At 47.2% G+C, this 19174-nt stretch overlaps 2 protein-coding genes across 7 annotated transcripts in view; one reads left to right on the top strand and one right to left on the bottom strand.

Annotated features, from left to right (window-relative positions):
* Nucleotides 1-19174, bottom strand: part of LOC146869362 (keratin, type I cytoskeletal 14-like) — a 186612-nt gene that overhangs the window by 24915 nt on the left and 142523 nt on the right. For 2 of the 6 annotated variants that reach the window (XM_085652481.1, XM_085652936.1), the window contains exon 1: nucleotides 3060-3191. The exons of the other annotated variants lie outside the window; for them this stretch is intronic. In XM_085652481.1, coding sequence (XP_085508607.1) covers nucleotides 3060-3068 — 9 coding nt within the window. In that variant the 5' untranslated portion in view covers nucleotides 3069-3191. Of the gene's footprint in view, nucleotides 1-3059; nucleotides 3192-19174 lie in introns of those variants that run through there. 6 annotated transcript variants of the gene reach the window in all.
* Nucleotides 3015-19174, top strand: part of LOC146869365 (E3 ubiquitin-protein ligase TRIM39-like) — a 49540-nt gene continuing 33380 nt past the window's right edge. The window contains exons 1-3 of the mRNA XM_085652096.1: nucleotides 3015-3491; nucleotides 9416-9511; nucleotides 17774-18004. Coding sequence (XP_085508222.1) covers nucleotides 3078-3491; nucleotides 9416-9511; nucleotides 17774-18004 — 741 coding nt within the window. The 5' untranslated portion in view covers nucleotides 3015-3077. The remainder of the gene's footprint in view (nucleotides 3492-9415; nucleotides 9512-17773; nucleotides 18005-19174) is intronic.

The following is a 19174-nucleotide window of genomic DNA, read 5'->3' as shown; positions in this document are numbered from 1 at the left end:
CTGACCAGAGACGCTGAGGCTCCTGCACGCAGATGCTCCAGCTGACAGTGGTCTGAACATCCCTTGCGGGGTGTCCAACTTGAGACCAAGACGGTCACCTACATTCATACTTCAGGTAATGGGGTTCGACTAAATCCTAGAGGGATTCTTGGCTACATACCTACTCACAGGCTAGGTACACTTAGGTACATTTATATTCGCTTTACTGCTAATCATATATCTCTGCTATTGTCTAATGGTTGTTGCAACTCATATATTCTACACAAGAATAACAACTGTTCAATTAATCCTTATTCAAACACCCAGACTGTTTATTCTGTGTATCTCTGAGACATAATCAGTAGGCATGAGTGACTGAGCAAATAGTAGTACATTGTTTCCACGATTCTGATGGATCAGGGTTGTCATGTTCTGAGGTTGCCAGAAACTATTCTCTCCCCGATAAGAGGGGACATTAGTGGCACTGTGAGCTAGCCATTTGCAAACAGACTAACATTTTCGGTGGGGTGTACAGAATCAGTCTGCCACCAAGCCCACAGTGTATGTTCTCCAAACGCGCAGGTCCTGTAAGGGTACTATAGGAACTACACGATATCCTTTACTCACACAATAGGTACATCAGGGTGTCAGCAGTCTGAGCTTGCTTCTCACAGAGCAGGTACATCAGGGCACCAGCAGTGCAGGCTTCCCTCACTCACAGAATAGGTACATCAGAATATCAGCAGTCTAAGCTTGCCTCTTATGGAACAGGTACATCATAGCATCAACAGAGCAAGCTTTCATGACTCACAGAGCAGGTACATCAGGGCTGCAGAAGTGCAGGCATCCCTCACAAACAGAGCAGGTACATCAAGGCATCAGCAGTGCAAGGTCCACTCACTCACAGAACAGGTACATCTGGGCATCAGCGGTGTAAGCTTCACTCACTCACAGAACAGGGACATCTGGGGATCGGCGCCAAAGATTGTCTCTCACAGAACAGGTAAATAAGGACAGGCCTCCCTCACTCATAGAATAAGTACATCAGGGTATCGGCAGTGCAAGGTTTCCTCACACACAGAACAGGTACATCAGGACATCAGCTGTGCAAGCTTCCCTCACTCACAGAGCAGGTGCATCCGGTCATCAGCATACCAAGCTTCCCTCACTTACGGAACAGGTACATATCACCATCATCAGTGCAAGCTTTCCTCACTCAAAGACCAGGTACATCAGGGCCCCACCAGAGTAAGCTTCCCTCTAACAGAACAGGTATATCATGGTAGACACAGTAGAAGCTTCTCTCTCTCACAGAACAGGTACATCAGGGCATCAGTAGTCCAAGCTTCCCCCCATAGAGCAGGTACACCAGGACATCATGAGTGCAGGCTTCCATCATTAACAAATTGTATACATCAGGGCATCAGCACTCTAAGCTTGCCTCTCAAAGAACAGGTACCTCATGGCATGAATAGTGTAGGCTTCCCTCACTCATATTATAGGTATATCAGGGTATCAGCAGTGCAAGCTTTCCTCATACGCACAACAGGTACATCAGGGCATCAGCAGTGCAGGCTTCCCTCACTCATATTATAGGTACATCAGGGTATCAGCAGTGCAAGCTTTCCTCATACGCACAACAGGTACATCAGGGTATCAAACATCGCAAGCTTTGCTCATACGCAGAACAGGTGCATTAGGGTATCAGCAGTCTAAGCTTGCCTCTCAAAGAACAAGTACCTCACGGCATGAATAGTGCAGGCTTCCCTCACTCATAGTATTGGTACATCAGGGTATCAGCAGTGCGCGCTTTCTTCACTGACAGAACATGTAGGTCACGTCATCAGCAATGCAAGCTTCCCTCAGTCACAGAACAGGTACATCAGGGCATCAGCAGTCTAAGCTTGCCTCTCACAGAACATGTATATCACGTGAGCAGTAGTAAAAGCTTCTCTGTGTCAGAACAGGTACATCAGGGCATCAGCAGTGCATGCTTCCCTCACTCACAGAAAATGTACATCAGGGCATCAGCAGTGCAAGCTTCCCTCACTCACAGAATAGGTACATCGGGGTGACAGCAGTGCAAGCTTCCCTTACTCACTGAACAGGTACAGCAGGGAGGAGCAGTGCAAGCTTCCTTCTCACAGAACAGGTATATCATGAGAACAGCAGTGCAAACATCCCTCTAACAGAACAGGTATATCATGGTAGCAGCAAACAGGCATATCATGGTGGCAGCAAACAGGTATATCATGGTAGCAGCAGCGTAAGCTTCCCTCACTCACAGAATAGGTACATTGGGGTGACAGCAGTGCAAGCTTCCCTTACTCACTGAACAGGTACAGAAGGCAGGAGCAGTGCAAGCTTCCTTCTCACAGAACAGGTATATCAATAGAACAGCAGTGCAAGCATCCCTCTGACAGAACAGGTATATCATGGTTGCAGCGAACATGCACATCATGGTAGCAGTAGTGCAGGCTTCCCTCACTCACAGAATATGTACATCAGGGCATCAGCAGGGCAAGCTTACCTGGCTGTGAGAACTAATATAGCGCAGGCAATAGTATTGTAAGCGTCCTTAACATACATAACAGACAAAACAGGCAGCAATATATTCTTCCCTTACACACAAAACTACTAGTTTACCGGCCTGACCAGCATTGTTATGGTAAGGCCAGTAAAAAAATTGAGAAACGAGCAAAAGTTGATATTTTTCAGCCTTTGAAACAAAAATTAAAATACAAATATAGGAAGAAAACACTTTAGAAAGTATTTTAGAAACGTTTATGAGATTCCTAAAAGATTTCTAAAAGCGAACTTGCAGAATTGGCCTGTAAAAGATAACACAGATGATTTTACAGAAACCCATCTACAAGCTCCAGTTCTGCACTTACAGATCCTCGAAATATAACCACATGACGCGTAAATGGTGTCAACCCAGAGTTAATCACAAGCAGCAGAAGAGTCTGTTCTCTGCTCTGTGACTGTAACATGAACCCGGAAGTCCCAGCGCAGCCAGAGAGGGGCAGACGCACAGACACGCCCACTTCACACAGAGAGAGAAATGAGATTTAACTTACTTCCTGCATTTCTGAATCATGGCGGCAGCAGCTCAGCTCAGGCAGCTCCAGGAAGAGGCCACTTGTTCCATCTGTTTAGAGTATTTTACTGATCCGGTGACTCTCGATTGTGGACACAACTTCTGCCGCTCCTGCATCACTCAGAGCTGGGAGGGAAGAGATGGAAACTTCCCCTGTCCTGAGTGCAGGGCAACATCTTCTAGGAGAAACCTCCGACCCAACAGGAAACTGGGGAATATGGTGGAAATTGCAGAACAGCTTCATCTGCCCCCCGTGAAGCCCCTGGAGGAGAATCTGTGTGAGAAACATGATGAGAAACTGAGGCTGTTCTGTGCAGAAGATCAGAGGATGATATGTTTGGTGTGCCGGGAGTCCAAAGACCATAGAACTCACTTAGAAAGTCCTGTAGAGGAGGCTGCAGAGGAGTACAAGGTATGTGCGTGGGCATTCATGGATTCCAAAGTCCCAGTGTGAGCCTCATTGAGCAACCTGCTAAGGAGCACAAGGTGTGTGTGTGGGTGTTCTGGAACGACAAGTGAAGAACACAGGGTATGTCTGTGGAAATTCAGGGTTCACAAAGTCCCTCTGTGAGCCCCATCAGAAAGGCAGACTGAGAGCAGAGCTATGTGTGCAAGTGTTCAGTCATTCAGTGAAACCCATATAGGAAGCTGCAGAAGAGCACAAGGTATGTGTGTGGGTGTTCAAGATTCACAAGTTAATACATTACTGGAGTCTCTCAAACGATACACTATCTGGATGTTCAGGAATCAAAGGCACCCTTCTGGTCAAACATAAATGGTTTTCCAAGAGCGCAAGGTATGTGAGTCAGAGTTCAGAGTTCACGATTTTAGGGTTCACAGGTTAGTCGATCCTCCTAGAAGAGGCCAAGGGACATCTGTGATCATTCAGGGATCACAGTTCACTCCGTGGATCTCAGCGGGTCCCTGGAGAAGGCTGCTCATACGCATTAGGTAAGTTTGTTAGTTGTAAGTGAGTTTCAAAGTGTGACCCATGTAAGAAACTAGAAAGATCGCACCACATAAGTAGCTGCATGTAATCAGAAGTCATATGTATGTGGGTGTTTTATCGGTGTTAGAAGACTCTGGGGCATATTTACAAGGGCATTGCATCACAGTAACGTCACTTTTAATGATGTTCTTGTGGCGCAATGCCCTGCTCCATATTTGCAAGCTGGACATAAGCCACTTAACGTGGCTTAACGTCCCCTTGTAAATATGCCCCTTACCGCAGCAGTCCGCGGCAGCGAAGGGAGGGGTTATGGGTGTTTCTGTGGGAGTTCCATCACATAAACCCCATTGCTTTTTGACGCTGCCTCTTATTTGCAAGGGTGGTGTAAATATGGGGCAGCACCAAAGATAAGACCAGGGAAAACCTGGTCTTAAACAGGTGCAACGAGGAGAAATTATTAATTTCTCTTCGTTTTTGCTGTTTCTGTGTGTGTTGCATTCTGCAGCACACACAGAAACAGCAATTCACCATTAGTGATTGTTCATGTGCAGCAAGGGGTCCCTTCGTGCTCATAAACAATCATAAAAAAATGACGTATTCCAACTTCTATATGTGCTGCATTCTTAAGCACACTTAGAACATACAAATCGCCATTAGTGATTGTTTATGTGCAAATGAACAATCATTCCCTGCAACGCAGGCACCCTTGCGGCGCTAGGCAGCTAAATTTAGTGCCATCACTAGGGAACATGCAGGAGTGCGCCACATTCTTGCAAATATGGCGCACCCCTGCGTTTTGAAACTGTTGAAGCGTGGCGTTAGCAATTTTGGCTTAACACCACGCTCCGAATGTTTCTTGTAAATATGCCCCATAATGTGGCAACGCAGGGTTATCTTAGGAGCTCCTGTGGTTATGGTGCACAGCAGAAGCGGTGCAGTAATGCAGGGTTATCTTAGGAGCTCCTATGGTTATGGTGCACAGCAGAAGCGGTGCAGTAATGCACGGTTATCTTAGAAGCTCATGTGGTTATGGTGCACAGCAGAAGCGGTGCAGTAACGCAGGGTTATCTTAGGAGCTCCTATGGTTATGGTGCACAGCAGAAGCAGTGCAGTAACACAGGGTTATCTTAGGAGCTCCTATGGTCATGGTGCACAGCAGAAGCGGTGCAGTAACGCAGGGTTATCTTAGGAGCTCCTATGGTCATGGTGAACAGCAGAAGCGGTGCAGTAATGCAGGGTTATCTTAGGAGCTCATGTGGTTATGGTGCACAGCAGAAGCGGTGCAGTAACACAGGGTTATTTTAGGAGCTCCTGTGACTATGGTGCACAGCAGAAGCGGTGCAGTAATGCAGGGTTATCTTAGGAGCTCCTGTGGTTATGGTGCACAGCAGGAGCGGTACAGTAACGCAGGCTTATCTTAGGAGCTCCTGTGGTTATGGTGCACAGCAGAAGCGGTGCAGCAATGCAGGGTTATCTTAGGAGCTCCTGTGGTTATGGTGCACAGCAGAAGCGGTGCAGTAATGCAGGCTTATCTTAGGAGCTCATGTGGTTATGGTGCACGGCAGAAGCGGTGCAGTAATGCAGGGTTATCTTAGGAGCTCCTGTGGTTATGGTGCACAGCAGAAGCGGTGCAGTAATGCAGGGTTATGTTAGGAGCTCATGTGGTCATGGTGCACAGCAGAAGCGGTGCAGTAATGCAGGGTTATCTTAGGAGCTCATGTGGTTATGGTGCACAGCAGAAGAGGTGCAGTAATGCAGGGTTATCTTAGGAGCTCCTGTGGTTATGGTACACAGCAGAAGCGGTGCAGTAATGCAGGGTTATCTTAGGAGCTCCTGTGGTTATGGTACACAGCAGAAGCGGTGCAGTAATGCAGGGTTATCTTAGGAGCTCATGTGGTTATGGTGCACAGCAGAAGTGGTGCAGTAATGCAGGGTTATCTTAGGAGCTCATGTGGTTATGGTGCACAGCAGAAGCGGTGCAGTAACACAGGGTTATCTTAGGAGCTTCTGTGGTTATGGTGCACAGCAGAAGCGGTGCAGTAATGCAGGGTTATCTTAGGAGCTCCTATGGTTATGGTGCACAGCAGAAGCAGTGCAGTAACACAGGGTTATCTTAGGAGCTCCTATGGTCATGGTGCACAGCAGAAGCGGTGCAGTAACGCAGGGTTATCTTAGGAGCTCCTATGGTCATGGTGAACAGCAGAAGCGGTGCAGTAATGCAGGGTTATCTTAGGAGCTCATGTGGTTATGGTGCACAGCAGAAGCGGTGCAGTAACACAGGGTTATTTTAGGAGCTCCTGTGACTATGGTGCACAGCAGAAGCGGTGCAGTAATGCAGGGTTATCTTAGGAGCTCATGTGGTTATGGTGCACAGCAGAAGCAGTGCAGTAACACAGGGTTATCTTAGGAGCTCCTGTGGTTATGGTGCACAGCAGAAGCGGTGCAGTAATGCAGGATTATCTTAGGAGCTCCTGTGGTTATGGTGCACAGCAGAAGCGGTGCGGTAATTCAGGGTTATCTTAGGAGCTCCTGTGGTGATGGTGCACAGCAGAAGCGGTGCAGTAACGCAGGGTTATTTTAGGAGCTCCTGTGGTTATGGTGCACAGCAGAAGCAGTGCACTAATGCAGGGTTATCTTAGGAGCTCATGTGGTTATGGTGCACAGCAGAAGCGATGCAGTAATGCACGGTTATCTTAGGAGCTCATGTGGTTATGGTGCACAGCAGAAGCGGTGCAGTAATGCAGGGTTATCTTAGGAGCTCCTGTGGTTATGGTGCACAGCAGAAGCGGTGCAGTAACGCAGGGTTATTTTAGGAGCTCCTGTGGTTATGGTACACAGCAGAAGCGGTGCAGTAATGCAGGGTTATCTTAGGAGCTCATGTGGTTATGGTGCACAGCAGAAGCGGTGCAGTAATGCAGGGTTATCTTAGGAGCTCATGTGGTTATGGTGCACAGCAGAAGCGGTGCAGTAATGCAGGGTTATCTTAGGAGCTCATGTGGTTATGGTACACAGCAGAAGCGGTGCAGTAATGCAGGGTTATCTTACGACCTCATGTGGTTATGGTGCACAGCAGAAGCGGTGCAGTACTGCAGGGTTATCTTAGGAGCTCATGTGGTTATGGTACACAGCAGAAGCGGTGCAGTAATGCAGGGTTATCTTAGGACCTCCTATGGTTATGGTGCACAGCAGAAGCGGTGCAGTAATGCAGGGTTATCTTAGGAGCTCCTATGGTCATGGTGCACAGCAGAAGCGGTGCAGTAACGCAGGGTTATCTTAGGAGCTCCTATGGTCATGGTGAACAGCAGAAGCAGTGCAGTAATGCAGGGTTATCTTAGGAGCTCATGTGGTTATGGTGCACAGCAGAAGCGGTGCAGTAACACAGGGTTATTTTAGGAGCTCCTGTGACTATGGTGCACAGCAGAAGCGGTGCAGTAATGCAGGGTTATCTTAGGAGCTCATGTGGTTATGGTGCACAGCAGAAGCAGTGCAGTAACACAGGGTTATCTTAGGAGCTCCTGTGGTTATGGTGCACAGCAGAAGCGGTGCAGTAATGCAGGGTTATCTTAGGAGCTAATGTGGTTATGGTGCACAGCAGAAGCAGTGCGGTAATGCAGGGTAATCTTAGGAGCTCCTGTGGTGATGGTGCACAGCAGAAGCGGTGCAGTAACACAGGGTTATCTTAGGAGCTCCTGTGGTTATGGTGCACAGCAGAAGCAGTGCACTAGTGCAGGGTTATCTTAGGAGCTCCTGTGGTTATGGTGCACAGCAGAAGCGGTGCAGTAATGCAGGGTTATCTTAGGAGCTTATGTGGTTATGGTGCACAGCAGAAGCGGTGCGGTAATGCAGGGTTATCTTAGGAGCTCCTGTGGTTATGGTGCACAGCAGAAGCGGTGCAGTAACACAGGGTTATCTTAGGAGCTCCTGTGGTTATGGTGCACAGCAGAAGCGGTGCGGAAATGCAGGGTTATCTTAGGAGCTCCTGTGGTTATGGTGCACAGCAGAAGCAGTGCACTAATGCAGGGTTATCTTAGGAGCTCCTGTGGTTATGGTGCACAGCAGAAGCGGTGCAGTAATGCAGGGTTATCTTAGGAGCTTATGTGGTTATGGTGCACAGCAGAAGCGGTGCGGTAATGCAGGGTTATCTTAGGAGCTCCTGTGGTTATGGTGCACAGCAGAAGCGGTGCACTAATGCAGGGTTATCTTAGGAGCTCATGTGGTTATGGTGCACAGCAGAAGTGGTGCAGTAACGCAGGGTTATCTTAGGAGCTCATGTGGTTATGGTGCACAGCAGAAGTGGTGCAGTAACGCAGGGTTATCTTAGGAGCTCATGTGGTTATGGTGCACAGCAGAAGCGGTGCAGTAACGCAGGGTTATCTTAGGAGCTCCTGTGGTTATGGTGCACAGCAGAAGCGGTGCAGTAACGCAGGGTTATCTTAGGAGCTCATGTGGTTATGGTGCACAGCAGAAGCGGTGCAGTAACGCAGGGTTATCTTAGGAGCTCCTATGGTTATGGTGCACAGCAGAAGCGGTGCAGCAATGCAGGGTTATCTTAGGAGCTCATGTGGTCGTGGTGCACAGCAGAAGCGGTGCAGTAATGCAGGGTTCAGCACACACAGTCTCATGGTCATGGTACACAGCAGCACAGCTGCAGACAAAGAGCTGCAGTAATGCAGGTTGTGGCAGAAACGGTCTCATGGTCATGAGACACAGCAGATGACGTGCAGTAATGCAGGGTTCAGCACACACGGTCTCATGGTCCTGGTTGACGGCAGAAGAGGTGCAGATGCAGAGGTGCAGTCATGCAGGGTGCAGCACACACAGTCTTATGGTCATGATAGACGGCAGAAGAGGTGCAGATGCAGAGGTGCACTAATGCAGGGTGCAGCACACACGGTCTCATGGTCATGATAGACAGCAGAAGAGGTGCAGTAATGCAGGGTGCTGCACACACGGTCTCTTGGTCATGGTACACAGCAGAAGAGGTGCAGACCCGGAGATGCAGTAATACAGGGTGTAGCACACGGCCATACATGGTCGTTAGACAAAGCAGACCAGGTGAAGACGAAAGAGGTGCAGTAATGCAGGGTGTGGCACACGCTGTCACATGGTCATGGTACACAGCAGAAGCGGTGCAGTAATGCAGGGTGTGGCACACACGGTCTCATGGTCATGGTACATAGCAGAAGAAGTGCACATGGGCTCACATTGGCTTCGGCGCAGTATTGTTGTTTGAATATAATTGGTAGCCTCTCATCTAAACTGTATCCAAAATATATGCTTCGAGCACCGCCCGCTATGTGCCGTTAAAGTCAATAAAATTTGTTAATAATAAAAAAAGACTGCACTCCATATCTCTACACTTATTTCTTGCGCTCTCATCTCTGCAGGTAAGACTTCAAGAGTGGCGGCGTCTTCTGAAGAAAGAGGAAAAAAATATTCTGGAATCTACATTCAAGGAAGAGGAACAATATAAAACCATGAGGGTGAGTGGCTGCAGTGGGTGCTGTGTCTCTGTATGTCCATGTCCATGTCTTTTTTGTGACCTCTAAGAGAGTTCAAGCACACAGAGGCTGATGAGTCACCCTACAAACTGGGTCATGGTCCCCACCAAATAAATATACAGACGGGAGTCATTGCACTTGAAATTTGGGCCTGAAACCGGGCACGGGCTCATCCTAAAAAAACATAAAATCAAGAATTACTCTTCTGATCCTAAGGTAGTACTTACATACTCACACAGTGTGTGTTAGAGTATGTGTGCACAGGTGTGGCATTAGCTGGCTGTGAGTACGTAGCAGTGTGTGTGTGTGTGTGCGTGTGTGTGTGTGTATGGGTGTGTGTGTGTGTGAGCATATTGTGGTTGCATGTTCACGCTTAGGTGTGCATGTCTAAGTATGTGTTCAAGTATGGATGGCCCTGGAGTTATCTGTGGGAGTGCATGCATGCTGAGCATCTCTATATCTGTCTGTTTTTTGGGCTTGGATTAGGGCTTGTGTGTGTCTGTATATGCATATATAGGTTTTGAGACACAGAGTATGCAAATACATGTGTGTGTCTATGTGCATGTGTGGTTGAGGGTTGTGTATGCTTTAGTCTGTATTTATTGGCTGTGGGTTTGTACTTGCGTATGTGGATGCCTCTCTATGGGTTTGAGTATCGCAAGGTCTGATATATGAATTAGTCTTGAGTTACACAACTGTGAGATTGTATATGCATCTGTGCGTGAGTATATATATGTATGGATGTGTGAGTCTGCATGCATGGACTGAAGATATCCACCTGTGAATTTGTACAAGATTTGTGTGTGTGTGCACATTAATGTGTGCATCTGTATGAGTGTGTACCTCTGGGTGTGTGTATGCATGGATCTGGAGTTATACATCTGTGGGACTTTATATGCATCTGTGTGTGAGTATATATATGCATGGATGTGTGCCTCTGTGAGTCTCTGCATGCATGGCTTCAAGATATCCATATGTGAGTCTTTACAAGGTTTGTGTGTGAGTGTGCACATTAATGTGTACATCTGCATGAGTGTGTACCTCTGGGTGAGTGTATACATGGATCTGAAGTTATACATCTGTGAGAATATATAAGCATCTGTGTGTGAGTATATATGCATGGGTGTGTGAGTCTGTGCATGCATGGCCTGAAGATATCCACCTGTGAGTTTGTACAAGGTTTGTGTGTGAGTATATATATGCATGGGTGCATGCCTTTATGACTCTGTGCACGCATGGCCTGAAGATATCCACCTGTGAGTTTGTACAAGGTTTGTGTGTGAATATATGTATGCATGGGTGCATGCCTTTATGAGTTTGTGCATGCATGGCCTGAAGATATCCACCTGTGAGTGTGTACAAGGTTTGTGTTTGAGTATATATATGCATGGGTGCGTGCCTTTATGAGTCAGTGCATGCATGGCCTGAAGATATCCACCTGTGAGTTTGTACAAGGTTTGTGTGTGAGTATATATATGCATGGGCGTGTGCCTTTATGAGTCTGTGCATGCATGGCCTGAAGATATCCACCTGTGAGTTTGTACAAGGTTTGTGTGTGAGTATATATATGCATGGGTGCATGCCTTTATGACTCTGTGCATGCATGGCCTGAAGATATCCACCTGTGAGTTTGTACAAGGTTTGTGTGTGAATATATGTATGCATGTGTGCATGCCTTTATGAGTTTGTGCATGCATGGCCTGAAGATATCCACCTGTGAGTGTGTACAAGGTTTGTGTGTGAGTATATATATGCATGGGTGCGTACCTTTATGGGTCTGTACAAGCATGGCCTGAAGATATCCACCTGTGAGTTTGTACAAGGTTTGTGTGTGAGTATATATATGCATAGGTGCGTGCCTCTGTGAGTCTGTGCATGCATGGCCTGAAGATATCCACCTGTGAGTCTTTACAAGGTTTGTGTGTGAGTATATATATACATGGGTGCGTGCCTTTATGAGTCTGTGCATGCATGGCCTGAAGATATCCACCTGTGAGTCTTTACAAGGTTTGTGTGTGAGTGTGCATATTAATGTGTGCATCTGTATGAGTGTGTACCTCTGGGTGTGTGTATACATGGATCTGGAGTTATACATCTGTGAGAATATATATGCATCTGTGTGTGAGTATATATATGCATAGACGTGTGCCTCTGTGAGTCTGTGCATGCATGGCCTGAAGATATCCACCTGTGAGTTTGTACAAGGTTTGTGTGTGTCTGCAAATTAATGTGTGCTTCTGTATGAGTGTGTACCTCTGTGGGTTGTGTAAGCGTGGATTGGTAGTGATCTATACATCCATCAGGCTAAGCAATCCTGGTTTAAGCCCCTTGCTAAACAAAGGTTTTATCAATATAATCATGCTATGGTATCGTATATACATCAACAAATCAGAGAACATCCCACACAGTTCACCGAAGTAATAAAGCGAACATGAGTTTTAACCCTAAAATAGTTCATCTACCCAAATGCCCTCTAAACTTAGCACGTTTCGGTATATTTACCTTCCCTTCTTCAGGACATATGCATTTCTAATTTTAGAAATGAAATGGGCACAGCTCAGCTTCAGCCTCTGACCTTGGACATTCTCTGTTCTCTAAATCCCCATTACAAGATTTTCCTGCAACAGTCTTATTAATCGGCCTTAGTTTGACGTGTCAGTTTTTATGCCTTCATTAGATATTTCTTACAGGGATAGGCCACAGCTGACTGGAATGTCCCAGGATAACTGGTGCACCTATCCCTGCATGAGGATGGGAGAAGGGGCAGGCCTGTAACGTGGAAGCCCCTTCAGCAGTGGTGCACATTTATTACCACTCTGACACTACCATTGGTTGTGATATTTACTTATTCAACAGGGGGTATCTGTAGTGATGAAGTTAACAAGGGTGTCATTGCCATAAACCTTTCATGGTATCTGATAAACCCTCCCAAAGTTTTCATGAAGTGTTTCTCCAAATGTACACTCTTCATTCTGTAGTGGTTGTTACCTCACTTGCCGCTATAACCCCTGGTAGTATTGACAGCTGAGTGCCCGTTCATTGCTCTACAACACTGTGCACCAGATCCTAGCCCTGCGTACGAGGCTCAGGGTTCGAGCACGGCCCGACCATGATCAGGGGCAGGAGAGACGCAGGTCAGAGAGGGGCTGATGATCTTGTTGGTTGAGGGTGTTTGCCTCTGGTGTCCTGAGGTCTGTCCTACAGTGGCTATGAAACAGACCACGGACATCTCTTTCTGCACTTGACTCCCAGGATAGCTGGGTCGACTAGTCAAAGGCTTCTGATGGAGGTAGAGGGCGCGGCAAGCACTCAGAACCCAACAGTCAATCAACAGACACAATAATGTTATGTCTAGCCCAGTACTTATTTTTAGTAAGAAAAAAATATTTTAAGGTCACAACAAAAAAATACCACCCAGTTCAATAAAGGTACAATTACACGTTTGCACTGTATGATCCCCAGAATAGCGCAGCGGACCTCTGTTAGCCTCTACCCTCTGTAAGAGTTCTAGATACTATAGTCCCCTGTATGTCATATGAGCATAGGTATTTATCAAGCACAGACTCTGGGTTACCACACTGACTACTGTGTACTTCAGTTCAGTGACTTTTGCCTCAAAGAGTTCACCACGGCAAAAACTATATTCTTCAGACTGCACATTTCTCTGCCCTACTATACGTACTTGGTGGTGGCGTGCTCGGAGTACCCGTTCCTATAGCACAGGCTTTAATTGTATGGAGCTGTGGGGCAGCCTCATTTGAGCCAAGGACTGATAGCGTAAATCAGTTTGTCAGGTCTCCATCACGCCACTTGTCTTTGACAGTGTGGGCTTCAAGGACGGTTGCACACAGATGCTCTAAATAAAAGTTGCAACCGCAGGGTCGAGTTTTCAGCAATTGGTCATCATTGGTAGTTGCAACTAAAGCTCTAAAGCTTTGAAACTGATTGAGTTAGATTTTGTGGCATGACCCATATGCTTACATTATGCAAATCCTTATTGCCAGCTCACAGCAGCAACAATTGAAGAATATAGAACTTCAAAAACATTTTAATTATCTATAAAGAACCACCGCATGCAGTGTTCTCCCTTTTCGTTGTTGCTTCTGCTCACAAGATAAGTACAGCCTTTATAATACTAATACTTAGGACTGATTTTGATGTCGGCGGTCCCGACTTCCTCATTAGGATGCGGCGGAACACTGTTCTATCTCATGCCTATATTCCACTATGGGAGCATGCATTCCGGCTGTAAGCAGGCCGTAATGCATGCTTCCATAGTGAAATGGGAGGTGCGGTTCATCCCTGCACACTGCACCCCGTGCAGGTGCAGGGATCAACAGGGGAGCACCATAGGTGCCCCCTCGGCCTCCATCCAGATGGCCCCCAAACATGCGTTGGACATGGTTTCCATGTCGGTCAGACTGGCCCTTGAGATTACAGGTTTACTTTCTAACCGCCTATATCTTATATCTCATCTTAATTAGGCGGTCGGAAAGTAAACTGACCGTCCCATTACGATGTGGGCCTAAAGGCTCCGACCTAAGGTCGGATCTTTTACAGGTCGCATCATAATCGGCGCCTTACTGTGTTATTTTACCTTGAGATATCCCACCCTCCCCTATAGAAAATAGGAATAATATCCCCCTCCTACCCTGGTGCTAACACGTTCAACCAGCTTATGTTGTAATGTTAGAATCCGGGGTCTCTGGTTGGCGCAGGTATGCACTTGCGACAAGCAGGGACCCTTTCCTCTAAGTCAGGGCGTAGGATTACCTCTTTAAAAATAACCCCTGCTCACCCTCTAGGTAACGTAGCGCGATCAGTCAGGCTAGATTCCAGAGGGCATTAGGTTAAGCATTCAAGATGTCCCACACAATAACCACCAACCCACCACACAGAGACACAAGGCTGTATTTATGTAAAAATAAAGTTCTTTATATAAAAGATTTCTTTAAGCAGGCTTTCAAAAATACAGATCTTCACTTAAATAAGGTTCCAGTTACTTGCATTACTTTTTAGGCAGTCCACAGTTCTTATAATGGCAATTTTCCACTTAAAATAGGCTTCTTTGGGTATCTGTGCGCTTCGTAGCGCTTTCGGTACGTTTCATACGAGGTTTTGAACATGTCTTGCCATTTCTCACGCTTCTCGCGTGAGCACGCGTACGCTGGACTTGAGCCGTACGGACCGTACCCTCGTAGGTACGCGTCGTACACGTCCGGTACGCCTCTTGCTAAACCTCACGCTTCCCGCATGAGCAACGTTCTATATATTCAATGCGGTACGGACCGTACCTTCGACGGGTCTCCTCGCACAGCTGATACGAAGGGTGCCAAAGCTCACGCTTCACGCGTGAACAGCGTAGCGGGACGACATCGCCAGTACGGCCCGAACAAAGCAACGTACGGGTCGTACCAAGGCACGCGGCTCACAATACCTTTGTTCTTTGGGGGAAATGTTCGTGGCGGCCTCAGGAGTCCAGAGAGGGGTGTCCCACGTCGCGTTGTTATCCCTCGTGGTCAGTGGGCGGCGATGCTTCGTGGGGCGCTTCAGGACGTTCCCAGGCACACAACGAGGTCAGAAGCAGGAGGGGCAGCTCGGGGGTGATTCTTCAGCGCGTCGCGCTGTCGGCTTCGCTCAGGGGATGAACCGTGCGTCGCAGGTCCTTACAATGCTCTCCACGTCCAGGGGTCGCAGAGGATCGGCGCTTGGAGCCGGCTCAGTCTCTTCCTTACGTTGCGAGCTCCGGCTTGAGGGGGCAGTTGTTTACTTTGCTCAGGCCAGACGGGGCAGGCCTTTACGGTGCTCACAGCAGCACAATCGATTCAGGAGTCGCGTTGCTCAGCGAGATGGGTCACACAGGTTCTCAGGGGTCAGCGTTGCAGATCTACCCACAGCAGCTTCCCCTTCTTCCAGGGGAGGGTAGCGCCTCTGTTCCTGGGGCGCAGTTCAGGGGGCAAGTTCACCAGCAAGCCCTTGGAGATTGTTTAAAAGCACAAGTTGAATAAAAGTATTTTCTTCATTCTTTTCTTCCTCTCCTTCCAGCAGCAAGGCACCCACCACAGGCCAGTCTCTCAGGCTTAGAGACAGTACTCCTCCATGCAGCTTCCCAGGTCCTCCTCTTCAGGCAGAGTTTCTTCTTGGCGCAAACAGGATCTGATTTCTTAGGAGCAGGGCTCCTTCTCTTATACCAAGTTTCTTTTGTTCTTTGTCGCCAGGGGGCCTGGGCCTGGCTCAGTCCGGTTTTGGAGCACTTTGTTGTGGTGACTCTGCTCTTTCCTTTCAGCAGCAGGGCAGAGACATCAGTCGCTCCACAGGGGGCGGAGCCGGCATTGTGGTGGCAGAGCACAGGTCTATTCAGAGTCAAGGTGTACTCCTCCCACCCATCCTGGTGTAATCTCTCTACCCACCACCTGGCAGCCAGCCTGTCTCCTGGAATTCCCCAGCCCTGCTCCCCACTGTAACTAGGCAGAACACAAACACAACGCAGAGGCGGACTGAAATGGCCAGACAAGTAAATACTAACTTTCTAAAAGTAGTATTTACAAACACAGGATATTAAAATAAACTTTACTAAAAGAAGTATTTTATTATTCTGAGTTCAGGCATACTAAACTTAACTTTTTACCATGCTCTCTGAGTCCGCTGGGATTACAGCGTGTAGTAATTCCAGCAGCCCATTCTGGCCTATGGAGAGCAGGTAGCCTTCAATAGTGAAAAACGAAAATGGCTGTAATTCACTATTAAGACATGCCACACACATCAGGGCATGTCCTACCTTATGCCTACAATGCACCCTGCCCTTGGGCCTACCGGAGGGGTGACTAATATGTAGTTAAGGGAAGGTTTAGGGACTGGCAAGTGGGTGCACTTGCGCAGTCAGTGCGACAGTACCAGACTGCACGCAGGTTCTGCAGTGGCAGACCTTAGACACATTTTACTAGGCCGCTTCTGTGGGTGGCACAACCAGTGCTGCAAGCCCACCAGCAGCATTTGTATTTACAAGCCCTGGCACTCCTGGTGCACTTTACTAGGGGCTGATAGTAAACCAAATAAGCCAATCATGGACACCAATCAATGTATACACTTTACCATAGGGAGAGCATATGCACCTTAGCACTGATCAGCAGTGGTAAGGTGCCCAGAGTCATAAAACAGCCAACAACAGGTCAGGAAAAATACAGGAGGAAGGCAAAAAGTTTAGGGATGACCATGCAAAAGGGGCCAAGTCCAACATGTAACTTCCCATGTGTCCCAATGTCTTTTCCTAACCCTAGGAAGGAGGGTGGTTGTTTTCTTATATTTAACTTCCCCTCTCTTACAGCGTCGGGTCGAAATTCCTACTACCTCCGTACCCAACACAACTTTTCGACGTTTTCCGGGGCTCCTTAAGGCCGAGAATTACGCCCTTTCTGTGGACCGGTCTTTTCTTTCAAAGACCGACCGCACGCCACTTGTTGCTGCGGGCCAGCTTTCTTTGAAAAGTGTGAACCCCCACCCTGCTGCCATAGTAGCGGGAGCTTCTTGAAGAAAAAAATAAATAAAAGACCGGCTTGTGTAGGACACCTCCCACTGAGGCCGTCGAGCTGCGCATGCGGTGACCCACCCATCGGCAGCAGTCCAGTGGAGTCATCTCATGGAATTTATAAGGCGTCCCTAGATCTACACATTCATTCTGACATAGGTGCTCAACAAGAAAATGATAAAAGAGAAGAAAGAATATACACAAAATATTATTTGTAATACATTTGTAATAATTTTCTTAATAAAATTAGAGATAATTCAACATTACTGTCAAGGTAATTCATTTTTTATATTTTGTGTATATGAGAAGTTTTCACTGATTAAGTTTTTTGTTTGAAAGTTATGGATCTTAGAAACTATCTTGTTCGCAGCGCCAAAATAGGGAGAACACTGCGTGCAGGGGAACTTTATAGCCTATTAGAATGTTATTAAAGTTCTATATTCTTCGATTGTTGCTGCTGTGAGCTGACAATAAAGGAGATTTGCATAATCTTAGCCCCCGTGTCTTTAATAAAATACAGATTTTCTGACCACCAGGCTGTGAAAAATCTAAATTCGCTTTCAAATGTCATTTTTTGAAGGTCTCTCAGACAAACCTTTTGTGCAAGGTGATGACAATCTCAATAAGCGACCCCTCCACTCTCCTCCTGGACCCCCACTTGCAGGACAGCCTATAGGAAGCTTTATAATATCTAACCAGTTTTTCTTTGCTTCTGACAGAACAAGCTAAGAACTGAGAAGAAAAAACTTGAATCTGAGATTGAAAAACTGCGGCAACTCCTGAACGAAAATGAGCAAACACTGCACGGGAGACTGAAGGAGATGGAGAAGAAAATTACCATGGTAGAAAATGCAAATATCACCAAACTGTCCAATCAGATAACCTCTCTCAATGCCGTGATAACAGAGATAGAAAAGAAGTGTGAGTCACCAGCGTGGGAACTCCTGAAGGTGAGATGCTGTTTGGGAAATAAAACAAAAGAAGGAAGTGAAATATTCATAATTTGTGTACATTATGAAATGTATGACTGAGGGTGACAGAGAGCATTCCTCGGAGGGTGACAGAGAGCATCCCTCATAAGGCAACAGAGAGCATCCCTCGTAGGGTGACAGAGATCATCCCTCTCAGGGGAACAGAGAGCATCCTTCCAAGGGTGACAGAGGGCATCCCTTTTAGGGTGACACAGAGCATCTGAGGGCAAAAGAGAGCATCCCTCCGAGGGTGAAGAGAGCATCCCTCCGAGGGTAACAGGGAGCATCCCTCCCAGGGTGACAGAGAGCATCCCTCAAAGGGTGACAGAGAGCATCCCTTCCAGGGTGACGCAGACCTTCAAGGGTGACAGGGAGCATCCCTCTGAGGGTGACAGGGAGCATCCCTCTGAGGGTGACAGAGAGAATCTGTCTGAGAGCAAAAGAGAGCATCCCTCCGATGGTGGCAGAGAGCATCCCTCGTAGCTTGTCAGGGACCATCCCTCGTAGGGCGGCAGAGAGCATCCCTCTGAAGGTGATGGACAGCATCCCTCCGAGGGCGACATAGAGCATCCCTTGTAGGGCGACAGAGAGCATCCCTCCGAGGGTGACATAGAGCATCCCTCTGAGGGTGATGGAGAGCATCCCTCCGAGGGTGACGGAGAGCCCATGACCTGTTGATGAACCTCAAAGGGTCCTACGTGTTTGGTTTATCTGATAATAGTGGTGCCCTGCTTGCTACCACCCCTTACTTCAGTAACTCTACTGACTTATAATTTCAATAGACCAGGCTTCTCCAACGAGTAGCTTGTGAGATACGGGTATCTCTCCAGATACCTGCAAGTAGCTCTCTTGTGTAGCCCAGCCGACTAGATTCGATGTTTTTGATTGAATTAATATGTGTACTAAAATTCTAAAGTGTGTATTTGAGATAAATATGTATTTAGTTTCAGAACTCATAAACTGATGTTTAGAGGAAAAATGGATTTCCAAAATATATTTAAAGCTGATATTTGAGTGATAGATCCTGCAGCTATGGAGAGACATATTATTAATATTATTACCACGGCCTTAAACATCGCACCTATGGCCGTCATATATTACTCATGCAGCCTCGGAGAGACGTATTATTAATATCATTACCATGGGTCT

Source organism: Triturus cristatus, chromosome 1_1 (genome assembly GCF_964204655.1).
Source record: "Triturus cristatus chromosome 1_1, aTriCri1.1, whole genome shotgun sequence".
Lineage (NCBI taxonomy): Eukaryota > Metazoa > Chordata > Amphibia > Caudata > Salamandridae > Triturus > Triturus cristatus.
The sequence above is the reverse complement of the archived record's forward strand: the minus strand, read 5'-3'. Positions and strand labels throughout refer to the sequence as shown.